Source organism: Culicoides brevitarsis, chromosome 3 (assembly GCF_036172545.1).
Source record: "Culicoides brevitarsis isolate CSIRO-B50_1 chromosome 3, AGI_CSIRO_Cbre_v1, whole genome shotgun sequence".
Classification (NCBI taxonomy): Eukaryota; Metazoa; Arthropoda; class Insecta; order Diptera; family Ceratopogonidae; genus Culicoides; species Culicoides brevitarsis.
In genome coordinates, this window is record NC_087087.1 from 31,280,429 (window position 1) to 31,292,618 (window position 12,190).

Consider the following 12,190-nt stretch of genomic DNA (forward strand, 5'->3'; position numbering starts at 1 on the left):
TTATTTTTCAAAAAAATTATCATAACCCTAAAAATATGTGAAATCATTTTTTACTCTTTTTTCTTTCTTGATGTAGCAGTAAAGTGTCGACATATGTTTTCCGTTACTACCATCTAATTTGCAATACAAAACGAGATTTACTGTCCATTGTAACACTTTTTAAGCATGCCATAAAAGAAAATGGAGCAGCCCGGTCGTTAACTCCAACCGAAAATGCAATAATCAGATCATAAAAGGTTCTAAAACACATTTAATCACTTTTACAAAGTTCATTTTAGTGAGACAAAAACTATACAAATTGCTGCTAGTTAGAAAAAAAATTGTAAGTGAAACAGACAAGTTGTAGTTTTGCCATAATCCCAGCCATTTATTTTTATGACTTAAATTTACTATTATAATGTAATTCTCTGACATACACACACACACACTCCCACTCGCATTATTTGAATTGTTCCGCTTTCCTCGTGATGGTGTGTGTCTCTGGTAATGCGATAGTGCCGTTGGTGTATTAAAAAACATTGTTGTAAGCCATTCAAACATGGCAAAATGACAAAACAACAAAGAAACGGCGAAAAAAAAGGAGCTCACATAAAACTGTCGGAGGAAAAAAGAAAACAACGGAAGAAAAAATACCTTCTTGGCTGGGGTTATAGGTAATAATAAAATAAATGCTGCATGGATGCTCATGGTAAATACGAGTAGATTTATGTTATCAACGTGAGATACTTTTTATTTGTTGACAGGTTCGTATGGCGGATGCCAAGTTTCATGATCAAGGGTATTTTCTTCGTTGGATTTGTCTAAAAATTGAATTCAAGTTCAAATTTTTCCTTCAAAGCTGAGTTAAAATACTGAATTTAAAAGATTTTTACTTTTGAAAAAAATAAAATGTGCATTGGGTCAAAAATTCAAAATATGCATTGAGCAAAAATAATATAATTAGTTCTAAAAAAGAAAAAAAAAAGATTTAAATTGAAGAATTCAAGATTTATATTGAACAAATTTTTTGAAATGTGCATTGGGATAAATTTTAAAATTTTCATTGGGCAAAAATTTCAAAATGTGCATTGGATTAAAAACTTTTTAATTTTTTCCCATTAAACATTTTGAAGAATTTTAATTCAGATTTTTCGTATCAGTGAATATTGAAATTTTTGCCCAATGAACATTTTAATTTTTTATCCCAATGCACATTTTGGCTTGTCTGTGAATATTGAAATTGTATTCCAATTTGTAATTGAAAATTTTGAGCTATCAATATTTTTAAATTTATCCCAAGTCACATTTCAAAGATTTTCCCATTAGATATTTTAAAATTTTTAGCCCAATGCACATTTTGGAAAGTCTGTTCAATGTAAATATTTAATTCTTCAATTATAAATCAATTTTTTTCTTTTTCAGAACTTATTATGTTATTTTGCTTAATGCATATTTTGACTTTTTGTCCCAAGGCACATTTAAAAAATTTTCCCAGTTGATATTTTTCAGCCCAATGCACATTTTAAATTTTTCTCAAAAGTAAAAATCTTCTAAATTCAATATTTTTATTCAACTTCCTTTTGGCAGCTTTTTTCGAGATCCATCTCTGGCCTAATGCACATAAAATGTCTCCCGATACACGCACCAAACCGCACATAAACATCCACAAACGAGCAAATGAAAAAAGAATTAAAGGAAATGATCTCATAAATTATCTCAAAGCCATCATCATTCTTAAAGTCTTTTTATCAGGCATTTTGTGTCGGGTTTGGGTTTCCTTTTTTTGTGTCATGTGCGTTACCCTCACACATGCCGTTGCTGTCAAACGAAGACACCGAGACAGAGCAAAAAGGAAACACTTTATCACACACACAAACAAGATTAAAATCTCCATAAATTGATTAGTGTTCGTGTGTGAGTGCGATTGAACTAAGTAAACGTGTCTGTTGCTACTACCAAAGGTGTTTGTGTGAAATTTATGCCTCTCAAAGTTGCCATGGGGAGTCATTCCACAATTATTTTTACAGCTTTTTTGTGCTGAAAGAGATTCAATTTAATTAATCCTCTCTCTCTTCGGTTCTTTTGTTTTTAGTTCTGAAGAGAGGAGAATCATTGAAAAACCACAGCATGGTAGTTAGTTAGTTCACTTTACACACCGACACAAGTGCCGAAATTTAATTTATTTTGCCATTCATCAATGCGTCACCTCGACAGATACATCATTTAAACCACTTTTCAAGCTCACTCTCGAATGTTTTTAATATATTTTGAGTGATATGTTAATAGAATCGATCGTTTTGCCGCAACATTGATGCGTCTCTGTAACTATTTTGCTTTGATGCTTTACAATTTTTCGGACATACTATAAACAAACAAACATGCACGATAACAGGATTAAAGTAATTTTTTTTGTTTAGAAAACTTCAATTTAGTTTATGGTAAATTTTGTGCATTTTTGTGCCTTTGAGGCTTAAAAAAGTATTTTTTTTGTAACGTGTACAAAAAATTTCACACATTTTTAGATTAAATTTCGATGTTCGATTTTTTATATTTTATCATAATAAAAAAGGAACAACAGTATTGACAGCTAAATACCGAAAAAATTATTAAAACATTTTTTTTCACAAATTTTTGCGAATTTAATTATTTTTTGACAATTTTTGTTTGAGTATTTGATTTTTTTTTTCAATTTTTTAAATTATTTTTTTTGTTTTTATATCATAAATTATTTCAAAAATTTATTTTTTTTAATTATTAATTCAATTTTTAAATTAAGAAAATAAAATAGTTTTGTATCAAATGTCAATCTCAATATTTTTTTCTTTAATTTATTGAATAAAAAAAAAATAATTTTCGTCTTTTATTTTTTTTAATTATTTAATTTTTAGTTTTTTTTATAATTTATATTTTTTTATTTAGTTTAAAAAAAAAATTCTGAATTTCAAACAAATTATAAAAAAAATTTAAAAAAAAATTAAATTAATTAGTTGATTAAAAATTTATTTTTTTCTAATATTCTATTTAGTTTAAATTTATTTTAATTTCAAGGATTTTTTTTCTAACTTTTTTTACCATTTTATATTTTTATTTTAAATTTTAATTTTTCATAAATTTTAAAAAAAAATTTAATTTAATTTTAAATGTTTTTTCTAACATTTTTTTTTTAAATTTTAATTTTTCATAAATTTTTTAAATAAAATAAAATATTATTTTTAATGAAAAATTTTGCAAAATTTAATTTTCAAAATTAATTTTACATTTATTTTTTCGAAATAAATATCTTCATAAAAATGAATGAAATTTATAAAACAAAACTTTTCATCATTTTTGGATGTTAATCTCTTTGACTATTGAAAATTTAGTAAAATTTTGTTTTGTGAATGAACAACTAACCAAACAAAGATACCATGTGGTCCATAATTTTCCTATGTGGTTCAAAACTTTTTAGGACTTTTATATTTACTAAATAAAACTACACAAATTGCCTCTCGTGCCAATGACGGATGTACCCGACGCATTTCATCATAGTTCATACTGTCTCCATAACAGAAAAAAAAATAATAATATAAAAAAAAATACGACAACGAATTCGAGCAATAATCCCGAAACCATGAAAATATTGTGTGCGGCATGCATGTGACATGGCAGAAACAAAACATTTTTTGTGCGCTGCGTATAACCATAAAAATAAATGAAAATATTTTTGGTTGTAGTGAGATGAAAAGTTTCAGTGCTTTTTTTTTTGTTCAAACATTTGAACAACAATGAGAGAGTGTGAGGGAAAATTTGCACAACTACACTCATGTTAATGGCTCTTTTAGTTCTTTTCTGGCGAGCTCTTGTCCCGTAGTTTGGTGGTTGGTTATTACATCCAATACTTTTACGAGTATAGTCTGACAAACAAAAAGTTATTTTTTTTTTGTGTAACAGATTTTATTCTGTGCTATTTTTGACAATTTTTTTCTGTGTGGTATCAGTTTTAATTTTTCGCAGAAATTTGGTTTCAAAAGCACACAAAAAGTTGCATTTTTTTGATGTGTTTGTTGTCGATGCGATTAAATTTTAAAATGGTTTTCTTTGAAGTTTTAACTAATGAATTCTGCTATTTAAAGTAAAATTTGCTACTTCAAAGATTTATTTGAAGCTTTTGGGAATTCAATTCAAGTTCTCGAGGATTGAATTCAAAGCTTCAAGGTTTCAATTGAAGTTCTTGAGAGTTGAATTTAAAGCTTCAAGGTTTCAATTGAAGCTCTTGTTAGTTGAATTCAAAGCTTCAAGGTTTCAATTGAAGTTCTTGAGAGTTGAATTCAAAGCTACAAGGTTTAAATTGAAGTTCTTGAGAGTTGAATTCAAAGCTTCAAGGTTTTAATTGAAGCTCTTGAGAGTTGAATTCAAAGCTACAAGGTTTAAATTGAAGTTCTTGAGAGTTGAATTCAAAGCTTCAAGGTTTTAATTGAAGCTCTTGAGAGTTGAATTCAAAGCTTAAAGGTTTCAATTGAAGTTCTTGAGAGTTGAATTCAAAGCTTCAAGGTTTCAATTGAAGCTCTTATGAGTTGAATTCAAAGCCTCAAGGTTTCAATTGAAGCTCTTGAGAGTTGAATTTAAAGCCTCAAGGTTTCATTTGAAGCTCTTGAGAGTTGAATTTAAAGCTTCAAGGTTTCAATTGAAGTTCTTGAGAGTTGAATTCAAAGCTACGATGTTTCAATTGAAGTTCTTGAGAGTTGAATTCAAAGCTACAAGGTTTCAATTAAAGCTCTTGAAAGTTTGTTCTGAGACCTTAGAGGTTTCAATTAAAGCACGTGAAAGTTGCAACAATTTTTTAAAGATTTCACTTATCAGTTCGTTATGAAACATTTAGATCAAATTATAGCCTTGAACAGAATCTCTTCTCAATCAAACGAGCTCCAATAATCTCATTGTTAACGCGAATGAAGAAAAAAATCGTCTCGAAGCAAAAATTGCTCAAATATCCATGAAATACAAAAAATTCCGCTAACAAATTGTCTACTATGTAAAACATTTTATTGACATAATAAATAAAGCGAAAAATAAGCAAAGATGAAGAAGAAGCGATCAAGAAAAAATTTTCATTATTGATTATTATTTACAATGTTTCCGATTGACAGTTTCTGTTCCTTAACAAGGTGTCAATAAATTTAAATAAAAAAAAAGTTTCACGAAAAATTTCCTTTGTTGCTCAAATATTTCTTGCTAAAATGACGTTAATGATGACAACTTTATTAGGTTTCCCTTTTTTTTCATCCTTTCATCCAAAACGTTCGTCATCGAGACCAAAAATAGAATTCGGATCGGCAACACGTGTATGTATGTGCATGTCTCTCGTTCTGTTTGAAGCAGTTCACTGAAGCGACAGTAAAGATATTATGAATTTAAAGACTAAAATAACGTCATTATGGAAATATCCATCCAAGTGTAAGTTTATTTTCAGCACAAAAATATGTCGATACGGGCTCTAACTTGGCATGTGACATAGTTAGCAACGTGAACTTGATAATGCCTAAAATCAACAACGAGCAATTTATTACAATTTAACACTCGTTGTTGCAGATTGATTTGCGTATTTATTGGAGAAAAATCAATTTTGAGCCAATTATGGATTCCCGAAAAAAAAAGTTTCCAAGGTGAAATATTGTCCAGAAAAAATTGCCTCGAAACCATTAAAAAAATGACAAAAATGAAGAGTAACTTAATAAAATTTAATAATAATGGAAAAATATTCTTTGACACAGGAAAAATGAAAAAGTAAAATTAGTTTAAATTGATCTCTATTTTCTTACGTGACGTTTAGATTAAAGAGAAAATTCAATTTATTTATATTTTTTTATAAATACTGTACCGCTACACGTAACTTTATTATGGGAAACTTTTCTCAAACAATTTTTTTTGTGACAGCTTATACTATTATCGTGTTGCATGACAAAGAGTCGTCTTTAAATTGAATTTTATTTTCGGTTATCTTTAAAACCATCTTCTCATCTTTTATTATTTTTTTGAGCAGAGTATGTCCCTTTTGCATGTTTGGGTCAATGTTCAGTTATGAACGAAATTGAAAAAAAAAAATAAAATTAAAAAAAATTAATAATGAAAAAATATTTTTATTTTAATAATTAAAAAATCATAAAAAATATTTTTTGGTTAATTTTTTTTTTATTTTATTTTAATAATTTATTTATTTACCTATTTTAATAAATTTTATTATTTTATTTTATTATAAAATTGATAAATTTTAAATATTAAATACTTTTAAAAAAATCATTAAATTTAGAAAAAAATTAATTTTTACTTTATTAATTAACTATTAAAATATTTTTTTTAAAATTATTATTAAATTAAATTAAATTTATTTTTTTTAAATTTTTATAATTATTTTTTTTTAATTAATTAAATTTAAATTATTTTTGATTATTAAACTATTTTCTTATTCTTAATTTTATTTTTTTAATTAAAATTTTTATTTAATTTTTTATTTTAAATTTTTTATTGATAATAATTTATTATTTTAAAAAAATATAAAAAATATTAATTATTTTTTATTAATATAAAATTAAATATTGAAAAGAAAATAAAAAAATCGAAAAATAATTTTTTCATGAAAATTATTAAAAATAAAATAAATTGTTTGTTTATAGAAACTTATTTTAAAAAAAATTAATGAAATTTAAAAAAAAAATTAAAATTATTTAAAAAAAAATAAAATTAATTAAATTTTTGTTAATAATTATTTTTTTCTTATTCTAAATTTTATTTATTTATTTAAATTAAAATTTTTATTATTTTTTTTAATTTTTTATTGATGATTTAAAAAAAAATATAAAACTTTAAAAAAGAAAAAAAAAATAAATACACAAATGAAAATTAAAAAAAAATACGAAAAATATTTTTTTATGAAAAATATTAAAAATAAAATAAATTGTTGGTTTACAGGAACTCATTTTAAATGAAAAAAAAAAAATATTTTTATTTAAAAAAAAACTTTTTTTTCCTGAAAATAATTTTTCATTCATAAATAAGCCATACGTAAAGCCAAAAAAAAAAATTTTTTTCTACAAACAAAAAAATAATTTCCCGTTAATTTGTTATGTCTGCTTCAAATTACTCACATCGTTTTTCAAACATATTCATACTTAACAAATTGCACCATAAAATAATAAACAATTTTCATTTTAAATTTATTAACAGGAGAGATGCCATGAAATCCATGAACTACCAACCAACAGCAGCAGCAACAATTTTCCTACAACATGTAAATCATCATAAACAATCATTAAATGTGCATTTTTTTATTTATCATTAATGAACAGAAAAAAAATAAAATAAAATGAGTGTAAAACCCTCGATCGACAGAAAATAAATAAATATTTGTGAACAAAGCAATACACCTACGGAAAAATTGAAACGTTAATGGATCGTGTAAATAACAATAATGTTGTAATGGGATAATAAATTAATTGTTTTTCTGTCCCATTCACATGTTTTTATTTTATTTTATTAAAAATCCACTTGAACAACGGAAAAATATGTAATTATATTAAAAAAACAGTGAAAAAAATAATAACAATTTGTCGAGTCATGACAATCTACTAATCAACAAATTGAATGCGAAATCAGTAATTTGTGATTTTTTTTTTTAATTAATAATATTCATGGAGAAATAATTATGAATGCATAAAAAAGAGTTAATTATATCGATATTTTTCAATTATTTTTTTTTTCGCTGATATATAAAATTATAGTGAAAAAAAAATGGAAAATGGATGAAAATTAAAGAGTAATGACAATAGGTATTAAATACGGGTATTTGCATTTTTTGAAAAATAATCCGTATTTTTAAAAAGATTTATAAAAAAAAACAGCAATAAATTAAATAAAAAAATTAATGATGAATGGAGTCGGAAATAATGTTTCTGACAACTATTATTTTGATCTTTCTCAATTAATAACGCTGGAAAATCGGAGCTTCTATCATAACACGACAGAGGACGCTTTAATTCTGATAAACGTTAATGATGGCAACAACGGGAGTTTATTCAGCGGAGGCACGACACCTTTCGAGGACATTCCTAGCTTCACAAAGTACCTGGAAACGATTTCAAATGACAAACTGGGACTACTGGCTTTTCTCTTTCTCTTTTCGTTCTTTACCGTTTGCGGAAATACGCTCGTGATATTGTCCGTGATACGCGAGCGCTATCTACATACCGCGACAAATTATTTCATCACAAGCTTAGCAGTTGCTGATTGTCTCGTGGGGCTTGTCGTGATGCCCTTTTCGGCAATCTACGAAGTGCTGTTCAACACGTGGTTCTGGGGCGAAGATTGGTGCGACATCTGGCGATCATTGGATGTACTTTTCAGTACGGCATCCATCTTGAATCTGTGCGTGATCTCGCTAGATCGTTATTGGGCGATCACCGATTCGTTATCGTACCCCATGAAAATGACCAAGACCCGCGCCTTGGGTCTCATAGCAGCTGTTTGGTTATGCAGTAGTGCCATTAGTTTTCCCGCCATTGTTTGGTGGCGTGCTGTACGCGAAGGCGAAATGCCCAAGGGGAAATGCCAATTCACGGAACACTTGGGTTACTTGGTGTTCTCGTCTACCATATCGTTTTATCTTCCATTGTTAGTGATGGTTTTTACGTACTATAGGATTTACAGAGCGGCGGTTGTGCAAACGCGTTCCCTGAAGTTGGGCACGAAACAAGTGCTTATGGCGTCGGGGGAGCTACAATTAACACTGCGGATACATAGGGGCGGAACGACCCGAGAACCTCATGCTAATCAAGTCAATAATCAACAGCAACATAACACGACAAGTTCGACGCCCGAAGATCCCGAAGAAGAACCGCTTTCGGCGCTGCAAAACAATGGGATCAGCAGGCAGCGACATTACGGGAAAAATTTTAGCCTTAGTCGAAAATTGGCGAAATTTTCGAAGGAAAAGAAGGCAGCCAAAACACTCGGCATCGTCATGGGAGTCTTTGTGTTTTGCTGGTGAGTATTTAATTCGCAATATTTCGTCGTCGTGCCAAGTAATTTTTCTGTCTCTCCTGTAGGTTGCCGTTTTTTGTTGTAAATTTATTGTCTGGATTTTGTATACAATGTATAGCGCACGAAGAAATCGTCTCGGCTGTTGTTACATGGCTGGGTTGGATAAATTCCAGCATGAATCCCGTTATCTATGCTTGTTGGAGTCGTGATTTTCGACGGTAAGTTTTCTCTTTTTTTTTTGCCCTTAAAAATACATAAATCTCACCTGTTGCCGACCATTGAAATAAAAAAAAAACTTTATTTGATGGATTGATGAGACGTTTTTCGGACCAACTTTTGCTCTTGCCTTGATAGAAAAAGTTGCTGGATTAAAATTTCTATCGCTTTAATAATTTTAAAAGGTTTTCATGCAGATGAAATGTTTCGAAAGTTTGTTCTTTGTTGCACTAAAGTGTTTGCACTTGTGTGTGATGAAAAATCTTATGGCATGGAATTGAGTGAATTTTACTCATCTTTTGAATTTTTCCTCATAAGGCCTTAAATTTTTCCTTAAGGTCTCAAATTTTCCTCTTGGGGTCTCAAATTTTCCTCTTGAGGTCTTAAAATTTTCTCTCGAGGTCTCAATTTTATCTTTTGAGTTCTTAAATTTTTTCCTTGAGGTCTCAAATTTTTTACTTGACGTCTTAAAATTTTCTCTCGAGGTCTCAATTTTATCTTTTTAGTTCTTAAATTTTTTCCTTGAGGTCTCAAATTTATCACTTGAAGTCTTAAATTTTTTCCTTGAGGTCTCAAATTTATCTCTTGAGGTCTTAAATTTTTTCCTTGAGGTCTCAAATTTTTCTCCTGAGGTCTCAAAATTTTCTCTTGAAGTCTCAAATTTTTCTCTTGAGGTCTCAAATTTATCTCTTGAAGTCTCAAATTTATATCTTGAGGTTCTAAATTTATCTTTTGAGGTCTCAAATTTTTTCCTTGAGGTCTCAAATTTTTTACTTGACGTCTTAAAATTTTCTCTCGAGGTCTCAAATTTATCTTTTGAGGTCTTAAATTTTTTCCTTGAGGTCTCAAATTTTCCTCTTGAGGTCTCAAATTTATCTCTTGAGGTCTCAAATTTTTCTCTTGAGGTCTCAAATTTTTCTCTTGAGGTCTCAAATTTATCACTTGAGTTCTTAAATTTTTTCCTTGAGGTCTCAAATTTTTACTTGAGGTCTCAAATTTATCACTTGAAGTCTCAAATTTTCCTCCTGAGGTCTCAAATTTTTTACTTGACGTCTTAAAATTTTCTCTCGAGGTCTCAAATTTATCTTTTGAGTTCTCAAATTTTCCTCTTGAGGTCTCAAATTTATTACTTGAGGTCTCAAATTTTTCTCCTGAGGCCTCAAACTCTTTAGGTCTTAAATTGATTTCATGAGTGAAATTAATCAACTTTCGAATCACAGCGCATCAGAACAAAATCATTACGGGGGCACTCATCTTTAGCATTTTCACATAAGTATATGTCTCTTATTAACATTGTTATTCCTCGATAGCAGCAATGACGAAGACAGTGCATTATAAAAATTACAATTACTTTTTCATTCATTTAAAATGCAAAAAACCTCTGAATCAGCAAGAAAAACTCTCGCTATGACAAAATCAAAAATGCATCCCATCATTAAAAGTCGAGATCTTGAGAGAAAAATTGCTTTCAATGCCATCCAGGGAAAATCTTCTTATCTTCAGCGATGCAAAAATGAACGAAACATTCACATGGATGGCGTTTGTCTCTCTCTCATGTGACTTATCAAGAAAAATTTGTTTTGCACTGTGCAATGCTGCTGTTGCAATTGAACGGCTCGTAAAATACAATCTGTGAAATGGGATTACGTACTCAACGTTAATGCAATTAAAGTCTTTTGTTGTTTTTTTTTTTCGAGCTCACGATTGGGACTCATCTGGATCAGATAAAAAAAAGTCGTATTTTTTTTTTCGTGTGGGTTGTTGTTTTATTTTTACTGACTTTTAATCCATAAAAAATTAGAATCGTTTCAAGTTTAATAGTCGTCGACGAGCTCTCTGTGTCAAGGCGTTGAATTAAAAAATTACAGCAATATAATCGGGAATCTTCTTGTCTTGACGTCAAAGGTCGTGATGCGAACATCTGCGGCAATTTCTTTTATTGCCAAGTAAAAATTGTGTGGGAAAAATCACGAAAACATGGAACTTTCATCAAGAATGCCATTACTTTGATGAAGGAGCAATTAGGGAAACCAATTAGAGGCTTTTGTGATTTTTTTGGAAGCTAAAGCGCATTTTTATGAGTCGTTAAATTGATGGCTGTTATTTTTCAATTTTTTCTTTATTTTTTTGGGAGAAATAAGAGACAATAAGGTCGATTATAAAATTTAAAGCGATTCACATAATTAATTTTTTTATTTATTTTTAAATTTTAATATGAAATGTTTTATTGAAGCAAAGTTCGTTTTTTGTATAAATTTTATAAAAAATATAATTTTATATTTAAAATTTTAATTAAATTAAAAACTTTAAATTTAATTAATTATTAAAAATTTAATTTATTTAATTAATTTAATTATTTTAAATTAAAAAAAATCTTAAATTAAATTCGACAAAATCGGAGGGATTTTAAAATGCACATTAGGTCAAAATATAAAATATGCATTGGGTCAAAAACCAAAATTTGCTCTATTAGACAATTTTTAATTTCGCCCCAATGTATATTTTGAGATAATGACCGAGAACAAATTTGAAATTTTCATCTCAGTGCACTTTCTGAATTTATGAGCCCAATGCACATTTTATTTTTATATTTTTATTTAATATTTTTGACCCAATGCAAATTTTATATTTCGTCCCAATGCACATTCTATATTGCCTTAAAGCAACTTTCATATATTTTTGACCCAATGCAAATTTTAAATTTTGACCCAATACAAATTTTATATTTTTAACCCAATGCACATTTTAAAATGTTATCCCAGAATATTTTCGTCCCAAGAAACATTTTTTTCCATTTTGACCAATTGTACATTCGAAATTTTAATCCCAATGTATATTTTAAATTTTTTTATAATGTACAATTTGAATGTTCAAAGCATGAAAAATTAATAAAATGTACTTTAAGTCAAGAAAAAATTAATAGAAGACTAAAAAAAATAACTTAAACGATGACTTTGTGAATAAATCCAAAGACCTTGAATGA

The 12,190-nt window shown here is 28.1% G+C and overlaps 1 protein-coding gene across 1 annotated transcript in view; it reads left to right on the forward strand.

Moving 5' to 3' along the window:
* Positions 1-7,879: 7,879 nt before the first annotated feature.
* LOC134835506 (dopamine receptor 2) overlaps positions 7,880-12,190 on the forward strand; it is a 30,873-nt gene continuing 26,562 nt past the window's right edge. Inside the window, exons 1-2 of the mRNA XM_063850385.1 lie at positions 7,880-8,994; positions 9,057-9,209. Coding sequence (XP_063706455.1) covers positions 7,880-8,994; positions 9,057-9,209 — 1,268 coding nt within the window. The remainder of the gene's footprint in view (positions 8,995-9,056; positions 9,210-12,190) is intronic.